At 41.5% G+C, this 23449-nt stretch overlaps 1 protein-coding gene across 5 annotated transcripts in view; it reads left to right on the top strand.

The window, feature by feature from the left end:
• Positions 1-23449, top strand: part of LOC132863806 (adhesion G protein-coupled receptor L1) — a 108479-nt gene that overhangs the window by 31558 nt on the left and 53472 nt on the right. For 4 of the 5 annotated variants that reach the window (XM_060896795.1, XM_060896794.1, XM_060896793.1 and 1 more), the window contains one exon: positions 16450-16663. In XM_060896795.1, coding sequence (XP_060752778.1) covers positions 16450-16663 — 214 coding nt within the window. Of the gene's footprint in view, positions 1-14797; positions 14874-16449; positions 16664-23449 lie in introns of all 5 variants that reach the window. The other variant, XM_060896796.1, reaches the window with a different exon arrangement.

The following is a 23449-nucleotide window of genomic DNA, read 5'->3' as shown; positions in this document are numbered from 1 at the left end:
TTATTTACTTCTGTTTAATACACTTAAATGGCAGTGATTGAAAAAAAAAAAAAATTCAACAATCAAGATCGGATTTTTATCCGAAAACCCTACAGACACCTGGAGTGTAAACACGATTATTTATTTATAGAAATATAAAAAAGAAAGAAAGAAAGACAGTTTTTTGTGACTAAACATTTCAGACCCTTTTGTTGGTTCTACCCCCGGGGTGTGAGAGGTGTGTTCAGGGTGAAGTGTGTGTACAGAATTTCTGAAGGCAGAATTGAGTAAATATTCTGTGTGGAAGTGTGAGGATTGTGATGATTGTGAGGATCGTGAGGATTGTTAGGATCATGAGGATTGTGAGGATTGTGAGAATCATGAGGAATGTGAGGATCGTGAGGATCGTGAGGATCATGAGGATCGTGAGGATTATGAGGATTGTGAGGATCGTGAGGATCATGAGGATTGTGAGGATCATGAAGATTGTGAGGATCATGAGGATTGTGAGGATCATGAGGATTGTGAGGATCATGAGGATTGTGAGGATTGTGAGAATCATGAGGATTGTGAGGATTGTGAGGATCGTGAGGATTGTGAGGATCATGAGGATTGTGAGGATCATGAGGATTGTGAGGATCATGAGGATCATGAGGATTGTGAGGATCGTGATGATTGTGAGGATCGTGAGGATTGTGAGGATCATGAGGATTGTGAGGTTCGTGAGGATCATGAGGAATTTCAGGATCATGAGGATTGTGAGGATTGTGAGGATACGTTCAGGACCTAGACAGTAAGAGGTAAGAGGGATAAAGACCAGGACGAGGTGCCAAACTCACTGAAGTACAACGAGACTGAAACTGACTGTAGCGCTGTTTAAAAGCTGTCTGAGTCTGTACAGATACTCTCAGCTTCTGTTCAGGTTCTGTTCAGGTTTTGTTCAGGTTATTTGGATCTTTATAAATATAAAAAATGAATATGAAAAACTTGATATTTATATTTAGAAAAACTTTAAGTATGTGCAATAGAAGAAAATTTTTGTTACATTTATCTGTGTTAAAAAATCTAAAAGTAATATACAGACTATTTTGCAGTTAAAAAAGAAATATATGATATGGAGAAAAAAAAAAAAAAAGAAACAGAAGTAAAAATCGCCTGCATTCAGAACAAACCTATTGAGGAAATTCAGCCACATGTTTGAATTTCAAGGTTTTCGTTTCTTTTTTAAAATGAATTTTAGAATAATTTTTTTTTTTTTTTTTTTTTTTTTTTTTTTTTTGCAAAAAAAAGTTCAAAAGCAAGAAACGCATCAGACATCAGCGTGTCGTGTTTGTGTGTGACAGCAGATCGCTCTGAGGGTTGGTGATGACTTTAATGTTAATGACTTGAATAAGAGTAGGAACGTGTTTAAAAAAAAAAAGAAGAAGAAGAAGAAGAAGAAGAAGAAGAACTGAATATAAAATTGAACAGATTTAGCATTTGGATGAATATTAATGAGTCTGTAATGTTCTACTGAAGAGAGTCTTGAGGGTTTTTTGAGTAATTCCAGATTCTTAGCTTCCTACTTGGACTCAGTGTGTTGTAGAGTTTCCAAAGTTTGCGAAGCTGAACCTTGAGCTCGCTGCCTAACTTTTACCCCCAGATGGATCATTTAGGACTGCAGTAACATTTCACTATATGATCGTATTTCCTCCTGTTTGTCTCGTGTCCATGTTGATGATTGAATGTCTTCCTCGTGTCTCACTCCATAGTGGTGTTAGATGAAAATAGACACTCAGGACTTTAAGAATTTCTAGAGTTTCATCAGGATTTCTGTTTTTCTCTACAACACTAGAGGTGATCTATTCATAAGAAAGTAGAACAAAATAAATAAGGTTCATTTTTTCTCCACACAGATGTTTATATGTTCAGAGTAAATGTTGATATCAAACCCATTTCTGCTCTCTGAGACGCTCCAAGTGTTTGTTCATCTAAAAAGCAGCTCAGATTTCTCTTCAACACTAAAATTCAGTGTAAGATCATCAACAGAGGGACAAACACACGTCTAAAACACTCTGAGAGAACAACAGAGTCCTGACTCACCTCAGATCAGACTCACAGACACAACATCAGACGTTTATTTACACTGAATGAAAATGTCCCGTAAGAACGAGTTAAATATACAGGAGTAAGAATAGAATAGAATTGAAGCCTTTATTTTGTCACATCTACGTTACAGCACAATGAAATTCTTTCTTCACATATCCCGACTTTAGAGGTTGGGGTCAGAGCACAGGGTCAGACATGATACAGGACCCCTGGAGCAGACAGGGTTAAGGGTCTTGCTCAGGGGTCCTATGGTGGCAGCTTGGCAGTGCTGGGGCTTGAACCCTGATCCACTTGTTCCACCGTGGCCCACAGGTCCCATCGATTCATTCTGTATAATGTAGAAGTATTAAACCCTGATCTATGTCTAGCTACTAGTGCATGATTTTGTTAGCTCGAGTTCTCGTTCCGGGGGGGGGGGCTTAGTGGTTAGCACGTTCGCCTCACACCTCCAGGGTTGGGGTTCGATTCCCGCCTCCACCTTGTGTGTGTGAAGTTTGCATGTTCTCCCCGTGCCTCGGGGGTTTCCTCTGGGTACTCCGGTTTCCTCCCCCGGTCCAAAGACATGCATGGTAGGTTGATTGGCATCTCTGGAAAATTGTCCCTAGTGTGTGATTGCGTGAGTGAATGAGAGTGTGTGTGTGCCCTGCGATGGGTTGGCACACGTCCAGGGTATATCCTGCCTTGATGCCCAATGATGCCTGAGATAGGCACAGGCTCCCCGTGACCCGAGGTAGTTCGGATAAGCGGTAGAAGATGAAGATGAGCTCTCGTTCCTCTCAGCCAGCTCCATCAAACCCAGTTAGATGATTCAGTATGCAGCAGATCCAGGTCACACTTCTAGGTGTCTCCTTCCACTGGCTTCCTGTAGGCATTGATGCTCAACACTCTAGTGGAGGTTTATGTTCTGTGTGTTACCTTCCATCTGACTGTCCTTCAGCGGTGGAATGAACTTCAGACCTCATTCCGAGCCGCACTGTCCATCACTATCTTCAACAAAAAGACTAAAGGCTGAAGACTCACCGCTTACACGAACACTTAGCTTGTAACGTGGATCATAAACTGGCTCCTCCACCTCAACTCGAGGAAGTTTGCTCCTCTATCACTCAGTTAAAGATCTCGTACCGCAGCACCACTTACATTGTCCTCTGCTTTGCTCGAATTTCTTCATCTGCAAGTCGTTTTGGATAAAAGCGTCTTCTAATGGAATAAGTGTCAATAGAAATGAGGAACACTTTCAGGACCAGGACCAGGTTCTGACAGGTCCAGAGAGGAGGTCCAAGCTACAGACATTCTACAGTCTTATATTTTTAAATTATAGGTAATAAATGTCATTATTGTTAATGGTTAAACACACAGGAATAGCTGAAATAGCACAGAGGTCTTAACCGATACTGAGATATTCATAATATTCACGTGTAAAAAAAAATGAAATGAGTAAACGCAGAGATTATGAGTTGCTGTTTCTGTTTTTGCGAAGTCTTGCCTCAAGTTTTGGAAGTTTCGAAGAGTTTGCATCAGACACTGTAATGCGCAGAAGGGGAAAAATGTGTTGGTCTCTACAGCAAAGACGAGCACGAGGAGCCGCAGTCGCTCTACTAGAACCGACTGATTCAGATGTTTATTATTAACTCTTTAATAAGATGCTAGGATGAAGTGAGAGCAAAAGAGGTTGAGGTCATTAGAGGTCCATTAGAGGTAAAAAAAAAAAGAGTCAGGGGTCACTAGAGGTTGAAAGAGTCAGAGGTCACTAGAGAACTCGAGTCAGAGGATATTTGAGGTCAAATGAGTCAGAGGTCACTAGAATTAAAAGAAATAAAAGAGGCAGAGGTCAATAAAGGTCAAAAAAGTCTGAGGTCATTAGAGGTCATTAGGGGTAAAAAAGAGTCTGAGGTTATAAGAGGATGAAAGAGTCAGAAGTCACTAAAGGTAAGAAAGGAGTCAGAGGTCATTAGAGATAAAAAGAGTCTGAGGTTATAAGAGGATGAAAGAGTCAGAAGTCAAGCAACTTTAACATTTTATAAACTTCTGAATTCAATATTAGATTAAAATGAACGTTTTATTTACCTGCATTTACAGGTGGAAAAGCAGCCGGATGCTTCTCACAAATCCACATGGAGGTCATGGTTTAGTTTTAGTTTTATTTCTACAGTTATAGACGTCTGTAGTTCTGTGCTGTTGTTTTTTTTCTTCCTGCAGCAACATCTCAACAAGTCTTGGGACTTTTTTGTTTTGTTTTTTTTTGGGACGTCTTATTTAAACCGATTTGACAGAACCGGTGGGTTTTAGGGAGAAAAATAATAAATAATAAAATTATTAATAAAAAAAGTAAAAGTCCCCTGTTCACTTTCCCTAATCAGCTCGTTAAAGTAAGTGACGCTCGGCTTTAACTTCCTGCGCTAGTTTACACAGAAACCCGCTTTAAGGAACACACACACACACAAGTCACAGTGAATGACATGACCATTATTGCTCTAAAAAAAAGTTTGGAGTGCAGAAGTGGCAGTTTGCAGTGGGAGTGGGAGTTTAATTATTCTCAGCTGGGAGCAGTGCACAGGTAAAAGGAGGCAGGAAGGAGGAGGTTGTCCCCCGCCTGTTCTCATTCACAATGGGTAGAGGCGTTGCTATTTTAAAACACGCTTCTCTAAAATTCTCCTCATACTGTCATGTTGAAAATCCCAACACGCCTGTACCAGCCCCGGACCATAAAGCGGTGGGAACGAGGAGCGAGTAACGGGGTCAGGTACATGCCAGATATCGAGTCATTGCATCAGCGTAATTGACCTTTCTATAACCTCGCTCGTGCTCGGTTACCGTCATCGCGTGAGCCCGAGGTGCCGAATACGACAAGAGTCGGCGAGGTTTATCATGAGATCTGCTGACAGCTGTGTCGCTAGGCGTGTGGGGGACGAGGAATATAGACGTGTGTTTGTGTTGAAAAAAAAAAATCTCAGAAATTTTCACTTTCAAGCAAATGTAGGCTTGGCTTCTTTTCCTATACATTGACGTCTTCATTATTTGGACAGATTAGACTAGCAAAGCAAGCTAGCTGTACTAGGTACCTAGATACTACATATTTCCGAACCACAGACACCAATAATAACTTGGTTATACACTTTTAACGTGACGACTTAGAGAAAGTTTTTCTTCCTTCGTTCTGTTTGTAAGTCAAACAGGAAATAGGGATGAAGTGAACGTCGGAACTCGCGCCAAAGGAGTCACTTTATTGTACATAGAGAATGAAAAGTTATGTGTGTTTCGTTGGAGTGAAGGTTAATGTAGGGTTTAAATCCAAACTCTGACCTCCAACGTGCAGAAAATGGCGAGAAAACTGAAGAAGATGGAGCTGTAGATCTGCTTCACTTCCTCGGATTTCCTTTGTATGGTTGAAATTTCTGACATCAAGAACTAAATGACATCAACAAAAGAAAAGAGGAAGAAGAAGGAGAACCTGAACTGTCAGCAGATCTGATGTGGTTTAAATCTGATTGGAAAAAATAGATTAGACTCCTCGAATCGTATATACACAAAACCTCGTATCTGATCCTTTTGCTGTATGCTGTATGCCTGCTGTATGACTGCACATTAAAATCTCACACATTGTTCATTTTATTTTCCTCTCAGCCATAATTTACTATGTCATGTGTGTGTGTGTGTGTGTGTGTTTGTGTCTGTGTGTGTGTGTGGTGTGTGTGTTCTGACACCAGCACCTCCACGCTGTTAACGTTAACGTGGGTGTCAGTCAAGCTGCTAACACCAAACCACTCTTGTAAATTATAAACAAGCCTTAAGCACATAAACACACACACTTATGCACAGAGGATGAGGGAGAGAGAGAGAGAGACTCGGATCAGTGCACAAATAGGTTAATTAAGTGTCTAATGTAGTGACAGGGCAGCTGCTTGACACTCCTCCTCTTTAACAGGTTTATAGACATGGCTGCATTCTCCTGCTCCTTCACTCCTTCACTTCTTCACTCCTTCAAGCTCTTCTCCACAGATGTACCTACAAATAGATAAAAACTGTGCAGCGTTGTCGTTAAATCACCACAGACAAATTGCTGTGGAGGAATACGACCCCCTCAGGACATGCCTGTGTAGGAAAACAACAGCATGACGCACAAGAGGCTACGTCTCAATACACTAACTAGTTCACTAGTCAGGGAGTGGCCACAGTAAGTGCTGATTCAAATAGAAATTGCTTAAAGATAACGATCATGCATGTTGTTGATAAATACCCGTTTTACATCAGGAGTGTGTTGTCATGGCGATGGAAACTGAGTTAATACTGTTCTACTGTGTAGTAAACCAGGGTTCATACGTGCCGTACACTGATTGGTTGATTGAGAAGTTTCATTCTTTACTTCACAGCACGTTTATTGTGAATTGTAGATTAGGTCACGTGATCCTGATCATAAACATGACCTTGAGGTACTACGTTCTTCATGTTTCAGATGTTCTTGTTAAGCCAATTGATGACATTGTTGAGGAGGATGTGCAATTTTATTTTCATCTATTGGTGGTGTGGACACTCATGTGATCGCTTTTTGACTGGTGAAATGTCATGACCTCATCATGAAGTCACTATTAACTCATCATGACCTCACTATAACCTCATCATCACCTCACTATTACCCCACCATTACTTCATCATGACCTCACTATTACCTCATCATAATCACTTCATGACCTCACCACTACCTCATCATGATCTCACCATTACCTCATCATTACATCATTATGATCTCACTATTACCTCATCATGACCTCATCATGACCTCACTATTACCTCACCATTAACTCATCATGACCTCACCAAGACCTCATCATGACCTTGCTATTACCTCACCATTACCTCATCATGACCTCACCACTACCTCATCATGATCTCACTATTACCTCATTATGATCTCACTATTACAGTACCTCATTATGATCTCACTATTACCTCATAGTGACCTCACCATTACCTCATCACGACCTCACCACAACCTCACAATTACCTCATCATAACCTCACTATTACCTCATCATAATCACTTCATGGCCTCACTATAACCTCCTTATGATGGATAACAGAAATTGAGAAAAAGTAGAGACACCATTCAGTAAAGATAGATAGATTGTTTGCATTGTGTACATTTTCATGTGTGCTTTTTTATTCATGTCTCTGCCCCCTTTTGCCAAGTTCTGTCACTGGTTGTTGCTCTAACGTGTCCTAATGAATCTCACCTGTTTCCTTTGTGTTCTGTCACTACACAGTGAGTCGTGTGATTCTCCGTGTTCAGGCTTTGATCTTTACCTTGTTCAGTGTTTTCACCGCGTAATCCAGTTTGTAGATCAGTTGTACAACACAGCCCTTTCTGGCATTGTCTACTGTTCCTATTAAACTGGCAACTCCTCTCTCTCTCTCCGTGAGTCGATGGTGACGTTACAGTCATATGAGACTCATATAATATCACTATCTCCACATAAGACAGGTTTCTGTACAGAGCGTGTGAGTCACTTTATAACACCTGACTGTAATCAGCAGCCACTGAGTGGGGCTTTAATGTTATATTCGATTCTTTATTTTATTCTTTCTTTAGAAACAGTTTGTGACGATTGGTCGGTCAGTTAATTTTATCAGACGTATTGTTCAGCCACTCATCCATTTTCATATATATTTCAATCATATTTCTCCCCTCTGTTTTCACTCTCTCACTCACTCTCACTCATTTTCTACCACTTATCCGAACTACCTCAGGTCACGGGGAGCCTGTGCCTATCTCAGGCGTCATCGGGCATCAAGGCAGGATACACCCTGGACGGAGTGCCAACCCATCGCAGGGCACACACACACACTCTCATTCACTCACGCACTCACAAACTACGGGCAATTTTCCAGAGATGCCAATCAACCTACCATGCATGTCTTTGGACCGGGGGAGGAAACCGGAGTACCCGGAGGAAACCCCCGAGGCACGGGAGAACTTGCACAAGGCAGAGGCGGGAATCAAACCCCCAACCCTGGAGGTGTGAGGCGAACGTGCTAACCACTAAGCCACCATGCCCCCCTCACTGTAACCATCCAAAACCCCAATTCCTGCTCTTAATGCCACGTTAACCAGTTGGACAAACGTTCACAAGATAATTCCATTGAAACTAATGAGACCCCACTTCCTGCCCCACTGTAACCAACTGAACTATACTGGTCTTAATTCCACTGCAACTAATTGTACCCCACTTGCTGCCCTAGTGCCCCAATAACTGTGGGTGCTACCACCAATACCACTGTAACCAAGCACAAAATTTTACAAGCAGATTACAGATAGACATTTGCAGTAAGTTTAATTGTTTAAACACTTCACCAACAGCCGTTTTAACTTTTACAACCACTTTTACATTTACACACACACACACACACACACACACACACACACACACAATGGGATTAGCAGCACCTGTCAGTGTGGAGCCCTGTTTTCTCAGCTCTCCTATAGAGCGAACACACAGATCCACACCTCTGGCTAGTGATTAAACTATTAGACTGAGCCCACACAACCTCACTACAGGAGTGCAATATCACACACACACACACACACACACACACACACATATATATATATTTATACATTATAGCACCGAAAATCACACATACACAGACTCACACATGCACAAAGACTTTTCACTGTCTTTGTCTCACTCTGTCTCACACTCTCTCCACACACAGAGTAATAAAAACAACCATCTATGCTATTAACCGATCTCACTGCATTACAGAAATGCCTGAACACTCACACTGTGCGAAGTTAAGCATGATGGAATCAACCAACATTTTCTACTTTTATTAACATGACTATTTACTTTAAAGACTTCTCCCCTCAGGATGAGCTATCTAAATAACTCTAGCTAGCTAAAATACAATAAAACCCTCGGATTGTCTGCTGGGTTTGTAATTCTCTGCATATCGTATTTTCCAATCGGTGTAATGTATGTCGTCCTGAGACCAGTTGCATATGTTAAGCACGTGATGGATAGTGTTATCACACTAGTCAAAACAAAAAGCAATTAATATACACACAGTGAGTAAGCAGATGCCTCAGATGACTCAATCTTATCTTATACAAACACAAACAAACACCTCCTGTTCCTAGTTATCTAGTCATCACGAGCTCTCAAGCTCAACAACTTCACTACTGGCTAGCGAAATAAATTCCGCACGAAGGATCGTTTATCATTCATCGGGTTCTTAACATCTAACTGCGACTGATTAGCAAGAAAACGAGATAAAGCTCTCATTCACACACACGTGTCATGTTCTCTGTCCTGATTGGTTGCTGTCTCCTGTTTGCCACAATGCAGTACTGCCCCTTTTCTACCAAAAATAACCGGGTGCTGGTTCAGAGCTAGCACTGGTGCTGGTTCAAAGTTGGTTCCACTGGCGAACCTTCTAAGAACCGGTTTGCCTTTCCACCGGCTAGAGAGCATCACAGAGCCGAGTCTGACGTCACTGTATACGTGTCACGTGTCCCAGCAACGTTAGCGCAGCAGCAGCAAACACAAACACAACAACAATGGCGGATGTTGCTTTACTGTTAATGCTCATGGCTTTGTGAACCTACATTAACATATAAAGATAAAGTTGAACAACAACTTAAGGAAAATAACTCTCGTATGGCGTGGAGGGGTATTAAAACTATTATAGGTCAAAATCATCACCACTCTAACACTCCGGTACATTCAGTTGAACAAGCAAATGCCCTGAATGAACTTTTTGCGAGATGGGAGAGTGACGTGCCACCTACTCCAATCAGCTTTGATGGAAGAGCAAGTGCATCAATCAGGGTAAGCTGTGAGGAAGTGGGGCGGACCTTCTCCCATATAAGGACACAGAAAGCTGCTGGCCCTGACAGGTTGGAAGGCATCGTCCTAAAGAGCTGCAAAGAACAACTGAGCCCAGTGTTTAAAAGTCTGTTTCAGAAATCACTTAACACACACAAAGTACCTAAGATATGGAAAATAGCAGAAATTCTACCCCTTCCTAAGAAACCCAAACCAGTTGGACTGAACGATTTTAGACCAGTGGCACTCACTTCCGTTGCTATGAAGTGCTTTGAGCGGATTATTTTAACTCATCTTAAAATACAAACCCAAGCTCACATGGACACATTACAGTTTGCTTACAGAGAGAAAAGGGGTGTGGAAGATGCTGTTACAACCCTCCTGAATGGAATTTACAAACATCTTGAAACACCAGCTTCTTATGTACGCATCCTGTTTGCAGACTTTTCCTCAGCTTTTAATACTATCCACTCACACATATTGATAGAGAAGCTGACAAGCATGGGTGTAAACCTCACTCTTTTAAAGTGGATTCAGGACTTTTTAACAGGCAGACAACAGTATGTGAGGGCGGGTCACGGTCGGTCAAGAACCATTGTGACAAATACAGGAGTGCCACAAGGATGTGTTTTATCACCATTGTTATTTATTTTATATACTAATGATTGTGTCAGTCACCATTCTAACTGTTCACTGATTAAGTTTGCAGATGATGCTGCTTTAGTCGGTTTTTTAACAAATAATAATGAACAGGATTACAGGATTGAGGTTGACCACTTCCATGAATAGTGCAATCAAAACTCACTAATTTTAAACATTTCTAAAACAAAAGAAATGCAGATTGACTTTAGAAAAAAGCACCATCCACTGCAACCTGTTACTATTCAAGGGACTGTTATTGAGACTGTGTTGGAATATAAGTATCTGGGCACTATTATTGATTATAAACTTAACTGGTCTGCCAACACACTAGCAAGATACTCAAAAGCACAGCAACGGTTCTATTTTTTAAGGAAACTACGTAGTTTTAATGCAGACACAACGACTTTGACATTGTTTTATTTAACTTTTATTCAGAGTGTGGTGACTTTCGCCATCCAGTGCTGGGGGGGAGGTCTTTCTGTCCAGAACAGGAATATGCTGCATAAGGTGACTAAAATGGGCAGAAAAATTACTGGATCCCATGTTAAAAGCATCTCCAATCTTACAGATCAGTATACCCTCAATCTGGCATTGAGGATACTGGATGATCCATCCCACCCACTTTTCCTAGAGTTCTCTTTACTCCCATCTGGATGTAGATTTCGAATGCCACCAACAAAAACTAAACATGCCATTACATCATTTGTACCGAGGAGCATTCAGTTACTGAACAGATCAGACATAAGCACATAGAATTTTTAAAGAAATTTTTTTAGCTATCGATTCATTTTTAGATATTGGACTGATTATTGTATGTCACTATCATTGCTGTGTTTGTGTAGTTTATGTTTTGTTTTTTTGTGTCTTCTATGTTTGTAATGTTGTTGGATGTTACTGTGGCTTCCTTGAGTGCAAAACAAATTCCCTTCGGGGCAATAAAGGTTTCAATTCATACAGCAGTGGACCCATAATTTAGAAAAATATTGAGAGCAAGAACTATTGTTACTGTTGCAGTCACTAGAGACAGAAACCGGGTTCAGGCAAGCAGGTGGGAATTGAAATTCGGTTGGTTACAGTGGCATTGTTTGCAGAAATGGATGTTGAACCAAATGTTGAATGAGATGTGTGAGAGAGAATTTTTAGGGGTTGTGAGGAGTTGCGTTGTTGACTTGAAGGATGTTGGCAGATATGAGCAATAGCTGTCATGTCTATAAATCAAAAAAAGTCATGTGGGAGAAGTTGTGGAGAAAAGATTTTGTAAACAAAACAAAAACCTTTTGTGCCAGTGTAGATGTGTGTTGACATGTGTGTCGCGTGCTTACGGCTCAGCGCCGAGTCCTGAGCAGCAGCACGTCTCTGCATGGTGTGTGATGCGGTCTCTGTCACACACATGCTCACTCCCTCCTCGGCTTTCTTCTTCCGCCAGCACTCGGTAAGTGATTTTCCTGTGCCGCCGGCTGAGGCTTTGCAGGAGGAAGAGGATTTAATGTAGCATGGAGGCTGGCAGCTGGGGGAATCATGGGAATGTGTGTGAGGGAGAGGCAGGATGAGTACCTGACATTTTGAAGGTTGGGAGGAAGCTGAAAAATCCTGAGCTTCTCAGAGGTGAAGGACTTGACCTTGACCCTGATAATAAAATTTGACTCCTTAAATGTTTAAATTTACCATGACGTTACTTTAGTGATTTTATTTTATCCTTTATTTATTAGCACTAGATCTAAAACAATTAAATGAGACCTATTTTTTTTACACCTGATTGGTAGTAGCACATAGTGGCTAAAAAGATTTCATGTATTTATGTGTAATAAATAATACGTATTATAATTTTTTTCCTCATAATACAAGTGATAAAGTAGTATAACTAGCAGTTGGATCCAGAGAATATTGTGGAGTCCATTCATACTTTGGAATCTTTGCACTGGCATTAAGGTAGGGAGGTAGGATTAAGTGGGTTACAGGGGCACTGGGGCAGAAACCGTTGTGCAGTTGGGTACAGCGATGCTGGATATGGGAACTGTTGTCCAATTCGAAACAGAGGCATCTGGAAAGGAAACTGTGGTCTAGTTGGTTACAGAGGTATGGGGGACAGAATCTGTGGTCCAATTGGTTATAGGGGCATCAGGAACAGAAACTGTGATCTAGTTGTTTGTTGTCCAGTTGGTTACAAGGGCATTGGGAGCAGAAACTGTGGACTATTTGGTTACAGTCTCATCTGGAGCACAAACTGTGGACTAGTTGTTTACTGATGTTTTGGGGATGGAAACTGGCTCAATTGGTTATAGGGGCATCAGGAACAGGAGCTGTGATCTAGTTGTTTACTGATGTTTTGGGGATGGAAACTGGTTCAATTGGTTATAGAGGCATCAGGAACAGGAGCTGTGATCTAGTTGTTGTCCAGTTGGTTACAAGGGTATTGGGAGCAGAAACTGTGGACTATTTGGTTACAGGGTCATCTGGAGCACAAACTGTGGACTAGTTGTTTACTGATGTTTTGGGGATGGAAACTGGCTCAATTGGTTATAGGGGCATCAGGAACAGGTGCTGTGATCTAGTTGTTTACTGATGTTTTGGGGATGGAAACTGGCTCAATTGGTTATAGGAGCATCTGGAACAGGAGCTGTGATCTAGTTGTTTACTGGCATTTTTGGGGATGGAAACTGTTGTGCAGTTGGTTACAAGGGCATTGGGAGCAGAAACTGTGGATTATTTGGTTACAGGGTCATCTGGAGCACAAACCGTGGACTAGTTTACTGATGTTTTGGGGATGATAACTGTGGTCCAATTGGTTACAAAGGCATTGAGAGCAGGAACTGTGGTCCATTTGGTTACAGGGGCATTGGGTTCAACAACTGTGGTCTAGTTGTTTACAAAAGTATTAGAGACAGGAACCCTGGTCCAGTTGGTTTACATGGACACTGGGGACAGGGAATGCAGTCCAATTAGTTACAGGGGAATTATGTACAGGAACCATGGTCCAACTGTTTATTGTGATATTGTAGACAGGCACTGTGGTTCAGTTGGCTGCTGTAGTTATAGAAGGTTCAGAATTTAGTAGTTGAATGATGTGCTTAAACTCTTAAAGGGATGAATCTCAGAGGCACAGAGGTCTCACCACGTTGGCATTTATAAACTCTACTCGACTATGTCAGGGTTCCTAAAATATATCAGTGTCAAGTTTGTATGTTTGCCATGGACCTCTTTTTGCTCAGATGCTTATGTGAAGCTCTCATGCCTGACCTCCTGTCTTTCAGCAATGTGGTAAAGCTCAGCAGGTTCATGGTACACTAACCTCAACCACAATGAACAGCCTGAACATATTCAGCACCATGGATAGTTCCCGAGATACACGCACTGTCTCTCATCTCTTTTGTCCAGCAGTCGGTGCAGCCAGCCAGCGGCCATTTTGTGAGGCCGTGTCTGAAAGCCAAGGCTTTCTGAAAGCTCTTGTATCTGAAAGCAGAGCATAGCACTCAGTGGCTCTCTCAGGCCCACTTAGCCGAGCGCAGCGATTAACCCAGCTGCACCTCTTTCCATGGCACACGGCTCTCTGCTTCTGTTCCCTCCGGGCTAGCACTCTTACTTTTTGTCTCGCTCTGCCTCACTTGTTCTTTTTTCTCTCTCTCTCTCTTTCTCTCTCGTCCTCTCTCACTTACATTGTGCTCTTTTGATCTCTCCTTCTGCTTCTTTTTCCAACTTTCTCTGTCATATTCTTTATCTCCCAGATTTTCTTCTACTAACACAGCTAACAACTTTGTCCTTCTATTGTCTTTCCTTTTCCCCCTACTCCCTTTTCCCTTCTCTCTGGAGTCAAACTTACTGAGTTTCTCTTACAAAGTTGCTGTTTGCTAATATCATGAAGTTAAAGTGACATACGGCTAAGTACGGTGACCCATACTCAGAATTTGTTCTCTGCGTTTAACCCATCCAAAGTGCACACACACACACAGCAGTGAACACACACACACCATGAACACACACCCGGAGCAGTGGGCAGCCATTTTATGCTGCGGCGCCCAGGGAGCATTCGGGTTGTTCGGTGCCTTGCTCAAGGGCACCTCAGACGTGGCCGGCCTGAGACTCGAACCCACAACCTTAGGGTTAGGAGTCAGACACTCTAACCATTAGGCCACGACTTCCCTATAAAAATATCTTGTGTAAAGTATACCGACATCAAGAATACTCTACCTTCATTTAATGCTGAGGTGGTTTACTAATTTATTGACCTTCTTTCACAACACAAAAGTAAAAATTTGTAACTCTCTAATTCAGGATTGACCTTCAGGAAGTCCCGCCCACTGATCCGTCGTCTCGCCATAAATATATCCCGCTCCCGAATTCCTCGCCAGTAAGTGAGCTCACGTTTTAATTTAATAAATCTGACAGAAACACTTTTCCACAAGTCTCTCTAAAGGCTGAAGTGTAAATAGTGGCACGTGTAGGAATAGATTGCTAGCTAATGGGTTGATTAGCAGCTTGTATAAATCAACACGCTCAACTGAACTCTGCCAGGGTCGCTACACGGGCATGACCTCTGACTGTACGGAGTTGAGTTGACAACACCATGTTTGAGTTCATTCCCTGCCATCTCTCTTTGGTTACGCATATAGATTTGCAGTGCATTATGGGTAATCACACACACAGTGACTCAGCCTCCATATAAACCTCGTAGTTCCTGGGTGTTCTTTCTCATATGCTTTGGCCTGGATGCAGCGAGTTATATTTTATCCTACTTTCTTTCTTACTTTGTCCTTTTCTTCACTCTTTATCTACACGTCTCTCTTTTCCCACACAGCTTGCAGATCCCTTCTTCCCTTTCGCTGCTCTTCTTCTGGCCTGAATAGAGCACAATGATGACTCTGTTTCGTCTTTTTTTTCTCTCTACCTCTCTCATCTCCTCTCCTCTCCTCTAATCTCCTCGCTCTTGTCTGTTTTCTGCTAACGTAGCACATCCCTGCCTCGTTCTCTTTTTTGTATTGTGTCCTTTTCTAAAAATCGGACACAGTTTCTAGACCCCTGTATTCTAATCCATTCATCATCCTGGGCAGGGTCAGGGCTTATCCAGAGATGTGAAGCCCTCTGTCTTAGTTTTGTAATAGAAAATCAGGTGGTAACTTTATTTAAGAGGAAATGACATTAAAATTGCACTTGTGCCTTAGTGTTTTTTAAACAGCAAAGCAGGTCTTGTATGAGAGATTGTGTGGCATCATTACACTGTAACATGGGGTGAGAGAAAATGTGTGTGTGTGTAATCAGCTCACCAAAACTTTCTCTTTCTTTCGGCTGCTCCTGTTAGGGGTCGCCATAGCAGATCATTTATCTCCATCTTTTGGTTTATGATCCGCATACTTGATTTGGCACAGATTTTACACCGAATGCCCCTCCTGTCAAAACCCTCCCCATCTATCCGGGCTTTGCAACCCCATTGGCCTGGTTAAATATTACAACAAAATAAATATCCATAAAACACATCAAAACCATAAAATGTGGAACACAAGGCAGAAGCATACTTAGTAAATGCAACATACAAGATTTCACAAAAGCTACAAACTTACACAGAAACCGTAATCAGAAACCAAATGAAAACAGATGGACACAGATAGAGAAAAAGGAGCGGAGATAGAACCAGAACCAGGAAGTGAAGGCAAAGCAAATATCCGGCATTCACTAAATTCCAGGGGTTTGGTTACCACGACGTTTCCGGAGGTCTTGGAAAAACGCCCTCTTTAAAAAAAATAATAGCATTTTGTGGTAAAAGCTGTTTTCATTCTCTGACTACTTGGAGTTTTTTTTATCAGCAATGTTAACACCTGTAAGCTGCGTAGCCATTCTGAACTCTTTAAAAGGTGGAGACTTTTGTTTTGGAGACATTTTGACACCTTGTTCTTAACTTCTCTTTTCTGTCTCTTTTTCCCTCTCTGTAGCATTAAGTCGTTCCATGATGCCTTTTGGCTTGATGAGGAGGGAGATGGCATGTGAGGGTTACCCCATCGATCTGCGATGCCCGGGTAGCGATGTCATCATGATCGAGATGGCCAACTATGGACGCACCGACGACACGTTCTGCGACGCCGACCCTTTCCAGATGGAGAACGTTCAGTGCTACCTGCCTGATGCCTTCAAGATCATGTCACAGAGGTATGCAGGAGTGTGTGAGGGAGAATACGCTGGTTTAGGGCAAACCATCAAACCTTTTCAAGAGCCAGGCCATATTACCAGTCGATAAGAAACAAAAACAGGAACAATCTTCAAACTCTCTCACTCATATTCTACCGCTTATCCGAACTACCTCGGGTCACGGGGAGCCTGTGCCTATCTCAGACGTCATCGGGCATCAAGGCAGGATACACCCTGGACGGAGTGCCAACCCATCGCAGGGCACACACACTCTCATTCACTCACGCAATCACACACTACAGACAATTTTCCAGAGATGCCAATCAACCTACCATGCATGTCTTTGGACCGGGGGAGGAAACCGGAGTACCCGGAGGAAACCCCCGAGGGGGGCACGGGGAGAACATGCAAACTCCACATACACAAGGCGGAGGCGGGAATCGAACCCCCAACCCTGGAGGTGTGAGGTGAACGTGCTAACCACTAAGCCACCGTGCCCCCTCAATCTTCAAACTGTATAAATTAATAATAAGTTGTAGCATGTGTAACTCACAGAAGCTGGTTTAGAAACAAAGTCACACAAAATAAGACAATAGAAAGTAGTTCTTTAACCAAGACACCTCCAGGGTTCTTTCATACCTACCTTGTTTGATGTGGATTCAATTCAATTCATCTTCATCTTCTACCGCTTATCCGAACTACCTCGGGTCACGGGGAGCCTGTGCCTATCTCAGGCGTCATCGGGCATCAAGGCAGGATACACCCTGGACGGAGTGCCAACCCATCGCAGGGCACACACACACAATCACACACTAGGGACAATTTTCCAGAGATGCCAATCAACCTACCATGCATGTCTTTGGACCGGGGGAGGAAACCGGAGTACCCGGAGGAAACCCCCGAGGCACGGGGAGAACATGCAAACTCCACACACACAAGGTGGAGGCGGGAATCGAACCCCGACCCTGGAGGTGTGAGGCGAACGTGCTAACCACTAAGCCACCGTGCCTCCCTCAATTCAATTCAATTCAAGTTTATTTGTATAGCGCTTTTTACAATGGACATTTTCACAAAGCAGCTTTACAGAACATAAACATAAAACAAAAGATAAACATAAGGAGAAGTATAAAGAATTAATATAATAAAAATTCAAGATATATACAGTTCACAGTGTGTATGTATGTATGTATGTGTGTATGTGTATTTGTCCCCAATGAGCAAGTCTGAGGTGACTCAGGCAACAGTGGCAAGGAAAAACTCCCTTAGATTGGTAAAGGAAGAAACCTTGAGAGGAACCAGACTCAAGGGGAACCCATCCTCATATGGGTGACACTAGATGGTGTGGTTACAAATATACAAGTATCACAGAGTCCAACTGGAGCCGGTGGATCTGTAGATGTCTCAGGGTTCTCACAGAGTCAGCCTTGTCTCAGTGGAGGTCCAGAAATTTCAACGCACGGAAGACGATCTTAGCATGGGTGTCTCAGCATGGGTAGAAAAAGAGAAGAGAAGAGCAGTGCAGAGGGATTAACATATCTGCTGTTCATAAGAATGTGCAAGTCTAGTGTGATAGTGCACAATATTTATGGGATGTATTATGTGTACGCCTGACTAAAGAGATGAGTTTTCAATCTACATTTAAACTGTGAAAGTGTGTCTGAGCCCCGAACACTATCAGGAAGACTATTCCAAAGTTTGGGAGCTAAATAAGAGAACGCTCTTCCGCCTTTAGTAGACTTAGATATTCTGGGGACTACCAGGAGTCCTGAGTTTTGTGATCTCAGAGAGCGTGAAGGATTGTAACGTGTTAGAAGACTAGTTAGATACATGGGAGCTAAACCATTAAGAGCCTTGTACGTAAGTAGCAGCAGTTTGTAATCAATTCTAAACTTAACAGGTAGCCAGTGTAGAGATGATAAAATTGGGGTTATATGGTCATACTTTCTTGTCCTAGTGAGAACTCTGGCAGCTGCATTTTGGACTAACTGTAGCCTATTTATTAAAGATGCAGGACAACCACCTAGTAATGCATTACAATAGTCCAGTCTAGAGGTCATGAAAGCGTGAACTAGCTTCTCAGCATCAGATACAGACAGGATGTTTCTCAGCTTGGCAATATTCCTGAGGTGGAAGAAGGCTGTTTTTGTGGTTTGGGCGACGTGATTTTCAAAAGACAAGTTACTGTCTAATATAACACCCAGGTCTTTCACTGTCGAGCTACTAGTAACAGTACATCCCTCTAATTGGAAATTAAGTTGTGAGAGTTTCTGTGTACTAGTTTTTGGGCCTATAAGTAGTGTTTCTGTCTTATCAGAGTTTAACAACAGAAAGTTACAGCTCATCCAGTCTTTTATCTCTCTAAGGCATTGAGTTAATTTCGACAATTTAGTTATTTCATCTGGTTTTGAGGAGATGTATAACTGTGTGTCGTCGGCATAGCAATGGAAGCTAATCCCATGTCTTCTAATAATGTTCCCTAATGGAAGCATGTATATCGAGAAGAGCAGAGGTCCTAGAACTGATCCTTGAGGGACCCCATAATTAACTGGTAATAAGCTGGAGGATTCACCATTTAATTCTACAAAATGGTATCGATCAGACAGGTAGGATCTAAACCAACTTAAAGCCTGTCCATGAATACCTGTGTAATTTTGTAAGCGATCTAGGAGAATGTTGTGATCTATAGTGTCGAATGCAGCACTAAGGTCAAGTAGAACTAATAGTGACATACAGTCTTTGTCCGAAGCTAAGAACAAGTCATTTGTAACTTTAACAAGTGCAGTTTCTGTGCTATGATGGGGCCTGAAACCTGACTGAAACTCTTCAAAGATATTGTTCTCCTGTAAGAAGGTGCTCAGTTGAACAGACACAACCTTTTCTAGTATTTTAGACATAAACGGAAGGTGTGAAATCGGTCTGTAATTTGAAAGTCCATTAGGATCTAAATTAGGTTTCTTAATGAGTGGCCTAATAACTGCCAACTTTGAAGGATTTAGGGACGTGACCTAAAGATAACGAGGAGTTAATAATATTAAGAAGAGGCTCACCGGCTTTATGTAACACTTCTTTCAGTAGTTTAGTTGGAATGGGGTCTAGTAAACAAGTTGTTGATTTAGCTGTAGTAATAAGTTTAACTAACTCTTCCTGACCTGTACTTGTAAAGCAATGTAGTTGTGTGTTTAGAACCTTAGGTGAGACCGGGATGCTAGTTGCTCTTATGTGTTGAGCGTCACCTATTTTATTCCTGATACTTTCGATTTTATCAGTGAAGAATCTCATAAAATCGTCACTACTGAACTGTGATGGAATTGTGTGTTCAGATTTTTGGTTTTTTGTTAGTCTAGCCACTGTGCTAAATAAAAACCTGGGATTGTTCTGGTTATTTTCTATGAGTTTGCTCAGGTGCTCAGCCCTGGCTGCTTTTAGAGCCTGTCTATAGCTGGACATACTTTCCTTTTTTTTTGCAATTCTAAAAACCTCTAATTTAGTTTTTCTCCACTTTCGCTCGAGGTTACGGGTCTCTCTCTTGAGGGTGTGAGTATGACTATTATACCATGGTGCAAGCGTTTTATCTCTAACCTTCTGTAATCTGATTGGGGCAACAGTGTCTAGTGTGCTAGTGAATATAGCGCCTATGCTGTTAGTAATTTCATCTAGGTCGTCTGTGTTTAAGGGTACAGTAAGAAGTCCAGACAGATCAGGCAGGTTATTTGTGAATCTGTCTTTAGTGGTCGGAATAATAGTTCTACCGAGACGATAACGTGGTGAAATAATGAGATAATGGTCTGTGATATCATCACTTTGAGGAATGATATCTATATCAGTGACATCTATTCTGTGTGATATTATTAAATCTAGTGTATGATTACGACGGTGAGTTGCTCTAGTGACGTTTTGTTTAAGCCCAAGTGAGTTTAGTAAGTCCATGAATGTGAGTCCTAGCGCATCATTTGTGTCGTCAACATGAATGTTAAAATCTCCTACAATTAATGCTTTATCAAAGCTAACCAGTAGGTCAGAAAGAAAATCTGTGAATTCTCTAAGAAAATCGGTGTAGGGCCCTGGTGGTCTATACACGGTCGCTAGCGCAAGAGACATCAGGGATTTTTGTTTCGTGTGCGTGTGCGATAGTGTAACATTAAGGACAAGCACTTCAAAAGACTTAAATCTATACTGTGTTCTCTGGGTAACAGTAAGGCAATCGTTAAAGATAGTGGCGACACCACCTCCACGACCAGTCTGTCGAGGCTCGTGCTTATAGATATAACCTGATGGTGTAGACTCATTTAGACCGATGTAGTCATTTGGTTTAATCCAGGTTTCGGTGAGGCAGAATGCAGTAAGGCTATTGTCTGAGATTATTTCATTTACGATAAGTGCTTTGGGTGCAAGTGATCTAATGTTCAGAAGCCCAAATTTTAGGAACTGTTTTTGTTTGTTTCTTTGGCATTTTTCTGGATGTATTAATGTTTCTCTTAGGAAAGCGTTAACTCTGTCCATAAGTGCATGAGCTCAGAGATGCTTACAATTGGTCAGTGTGGCTCTGATTGACAGGCGATAACTGTGGCATCGTCACTATTCAGCATTGTGACCCGGACCTAAATCTCAGTCCACCAACAAAAAAAATGGTACGTCTCAGTCGTCATCCAGGTGACCTGCAAGAACATAGAAGTGCTGGAGCACAGTTTAAATCATGGAGCTTCTGACAGGCTCTCGGTCCAACTTTAAATCCTTAGACTGCTCACTCGTACACTGCCTCGAATTGTAAGTCACTCTGGGTAAAATCTTCGGCGAACCGAGTGAGCGCAAAACGCTGTTATGAGGCTCTGTCCCAAAATGACGTGAATAACGTCAACTGAATCCACCACTTTATTCTCGACGTGTCTTAGAATCTTTTGAACGTATTGTGGAAGCTGTCACCGCCCGAGCCACTTCTCCCACCTGAATCATGCCGTTTTCAACGCCACCAGTGCGCAGAATGACGCATATGACAGGACGTGAGTTTTTGTGGCGATGCCAAAAATAAAGTCCTCCTCTGGTTTAGTGCCTTTATTACACAGCACACAGATGTAAATCAATATGTTTATTTCCCTTTCAGTGGCTTAAATACCTTATAAGGAAAGTTTTATCGCCTCAGAGCTGTAAAAAAAAAAGTCTGTAAAAATAGCTCCATGGGTTAAGCATGACCCCAAATTATTAGTATTGACTTTTTTAAATATAAATGGCTCAGAGTTCAGCTTTATAAGTGCTAGTGGAATTATGAGTCATGTTGAAGATACGATTAAGAACAGTTTTATACAGTGTTATAATTATAGATCCTCTCTATTCTCATTGTACAAGAGGACAGAAAATATCCATTAAAGTTCCAGTTAAAGAACTCAGACTGGGAAATTGTTTGAAACTTAATGAACTAAATGAAAAAGATTTTTAAAAAAGTGTATTTTTATTGCATTGGAAATATTCAATTTATATTTTATTAGTAAAATATCTGTCCATCTATTTATTCATTCCATCCATACATCCATCCATCTATTTATCCATCCATCCATTCATCCATCCATCGATTTTCTTCATCCATTCCATCCATCCATCTATCCATATATCTACTCATCCAATTCTATCCCATCCATCTGTCTATCCACCTGTCCATCAATCCATTTATCCTATCTATCCATCCATACATCCATACATACAAGCATCAGTCCATCCATACATCCATACATACAACCATCCATCCATCCATCCATATATCTACTCATCCAATTCTATCCCATCCATCTGTCCATCCACCTGTCCGTCAATCCATTTATCCTATCCATCCATCCATACATACATACAAGCATCAATCCATCCATCCATACATACATACATACCTATATACATACATACATACATACATACATACATACATATATACAAGCATCTATCCATACATACATACATACCTATATACATACATCTATACATACATACATACATACATACATACATACATACATACATACATACATACAAGCATCCATCCACCCATCCATCCATCCATCCATCCATATATCTACTCATCCAATTCTATCACATCCATCTGTCCATTCACCTGTCCATCAATCCATTTATCCTATCCATCCACACATACATACATACAAGCATCTATCCATCCATCCATACAAGCATCCATACAAGCATCTATCCATCCATACATCCATACCTACATACATACATACATACATACATACATACCTCCATCCATCCATCCATCCATCCAATCTTCTATGGGCTGAAACGAAGGTGTGGAATTTTTTTTTAATGTAAGTTTTTTTCTCAGTGAAACAAAGCTCCTTTATCAGTAATATTTTTCTCAGGCATGGTCACAGGTTTATTACTGAAACAGTCTCAGTATGAACTTGAACACAGTTACTCTTTAATTATCTTTGGCCTCAAACAGAAACCTTTATGAATTCCGCCTTATTGAGGGAAAATCTTATGTTGTGTCAGATTGTGAGGTCAAAACCAATGTATATTTCAAGAATGTTTCTATTAATCATTTATTTATTTTATTATTTATTTAAGAGGGAACACTGTGGCTTAATGGCTAAAGTTTAGGGTCCAGTTCCTGTCACCATCCTTTGTGGGGAGTTTGTAGGTTCTTCCCATGTGCTAAAGGCTGATTAACGTCACTACATTTTTTGTAGTGTGTATGTTTGTGTGAGTGTGTGTTCGTGCTTGGGAGCCCTGCAATGAGTTGCCACCTTGTCCAGGTTGTCCCCCACCTTGTACCTTGTGTCCCCAGGGACAGTGTGCTCAAAAATC

Source organism: Tachysurus vachellii, chromosome 21 (genome assembly GCF_030014155.1).
Source record: "Tachysurus vachellii isolate PV-2020 chromosome 21, HZAU_Pvac_v1, whole genome shotgun sequence".
In the NCBI taxonomy this organism is placed as follows: Eukaryota; Metazoa; Chordata; class Actinopteri; order Siluriformes; family Bagridae; genus Tachysurus; species Tachysurus vachellii.
Note: the sequence above shows the minus strand (reverse complement) of the source record. Positions and strands in the feature narration are given on the sequence as shown.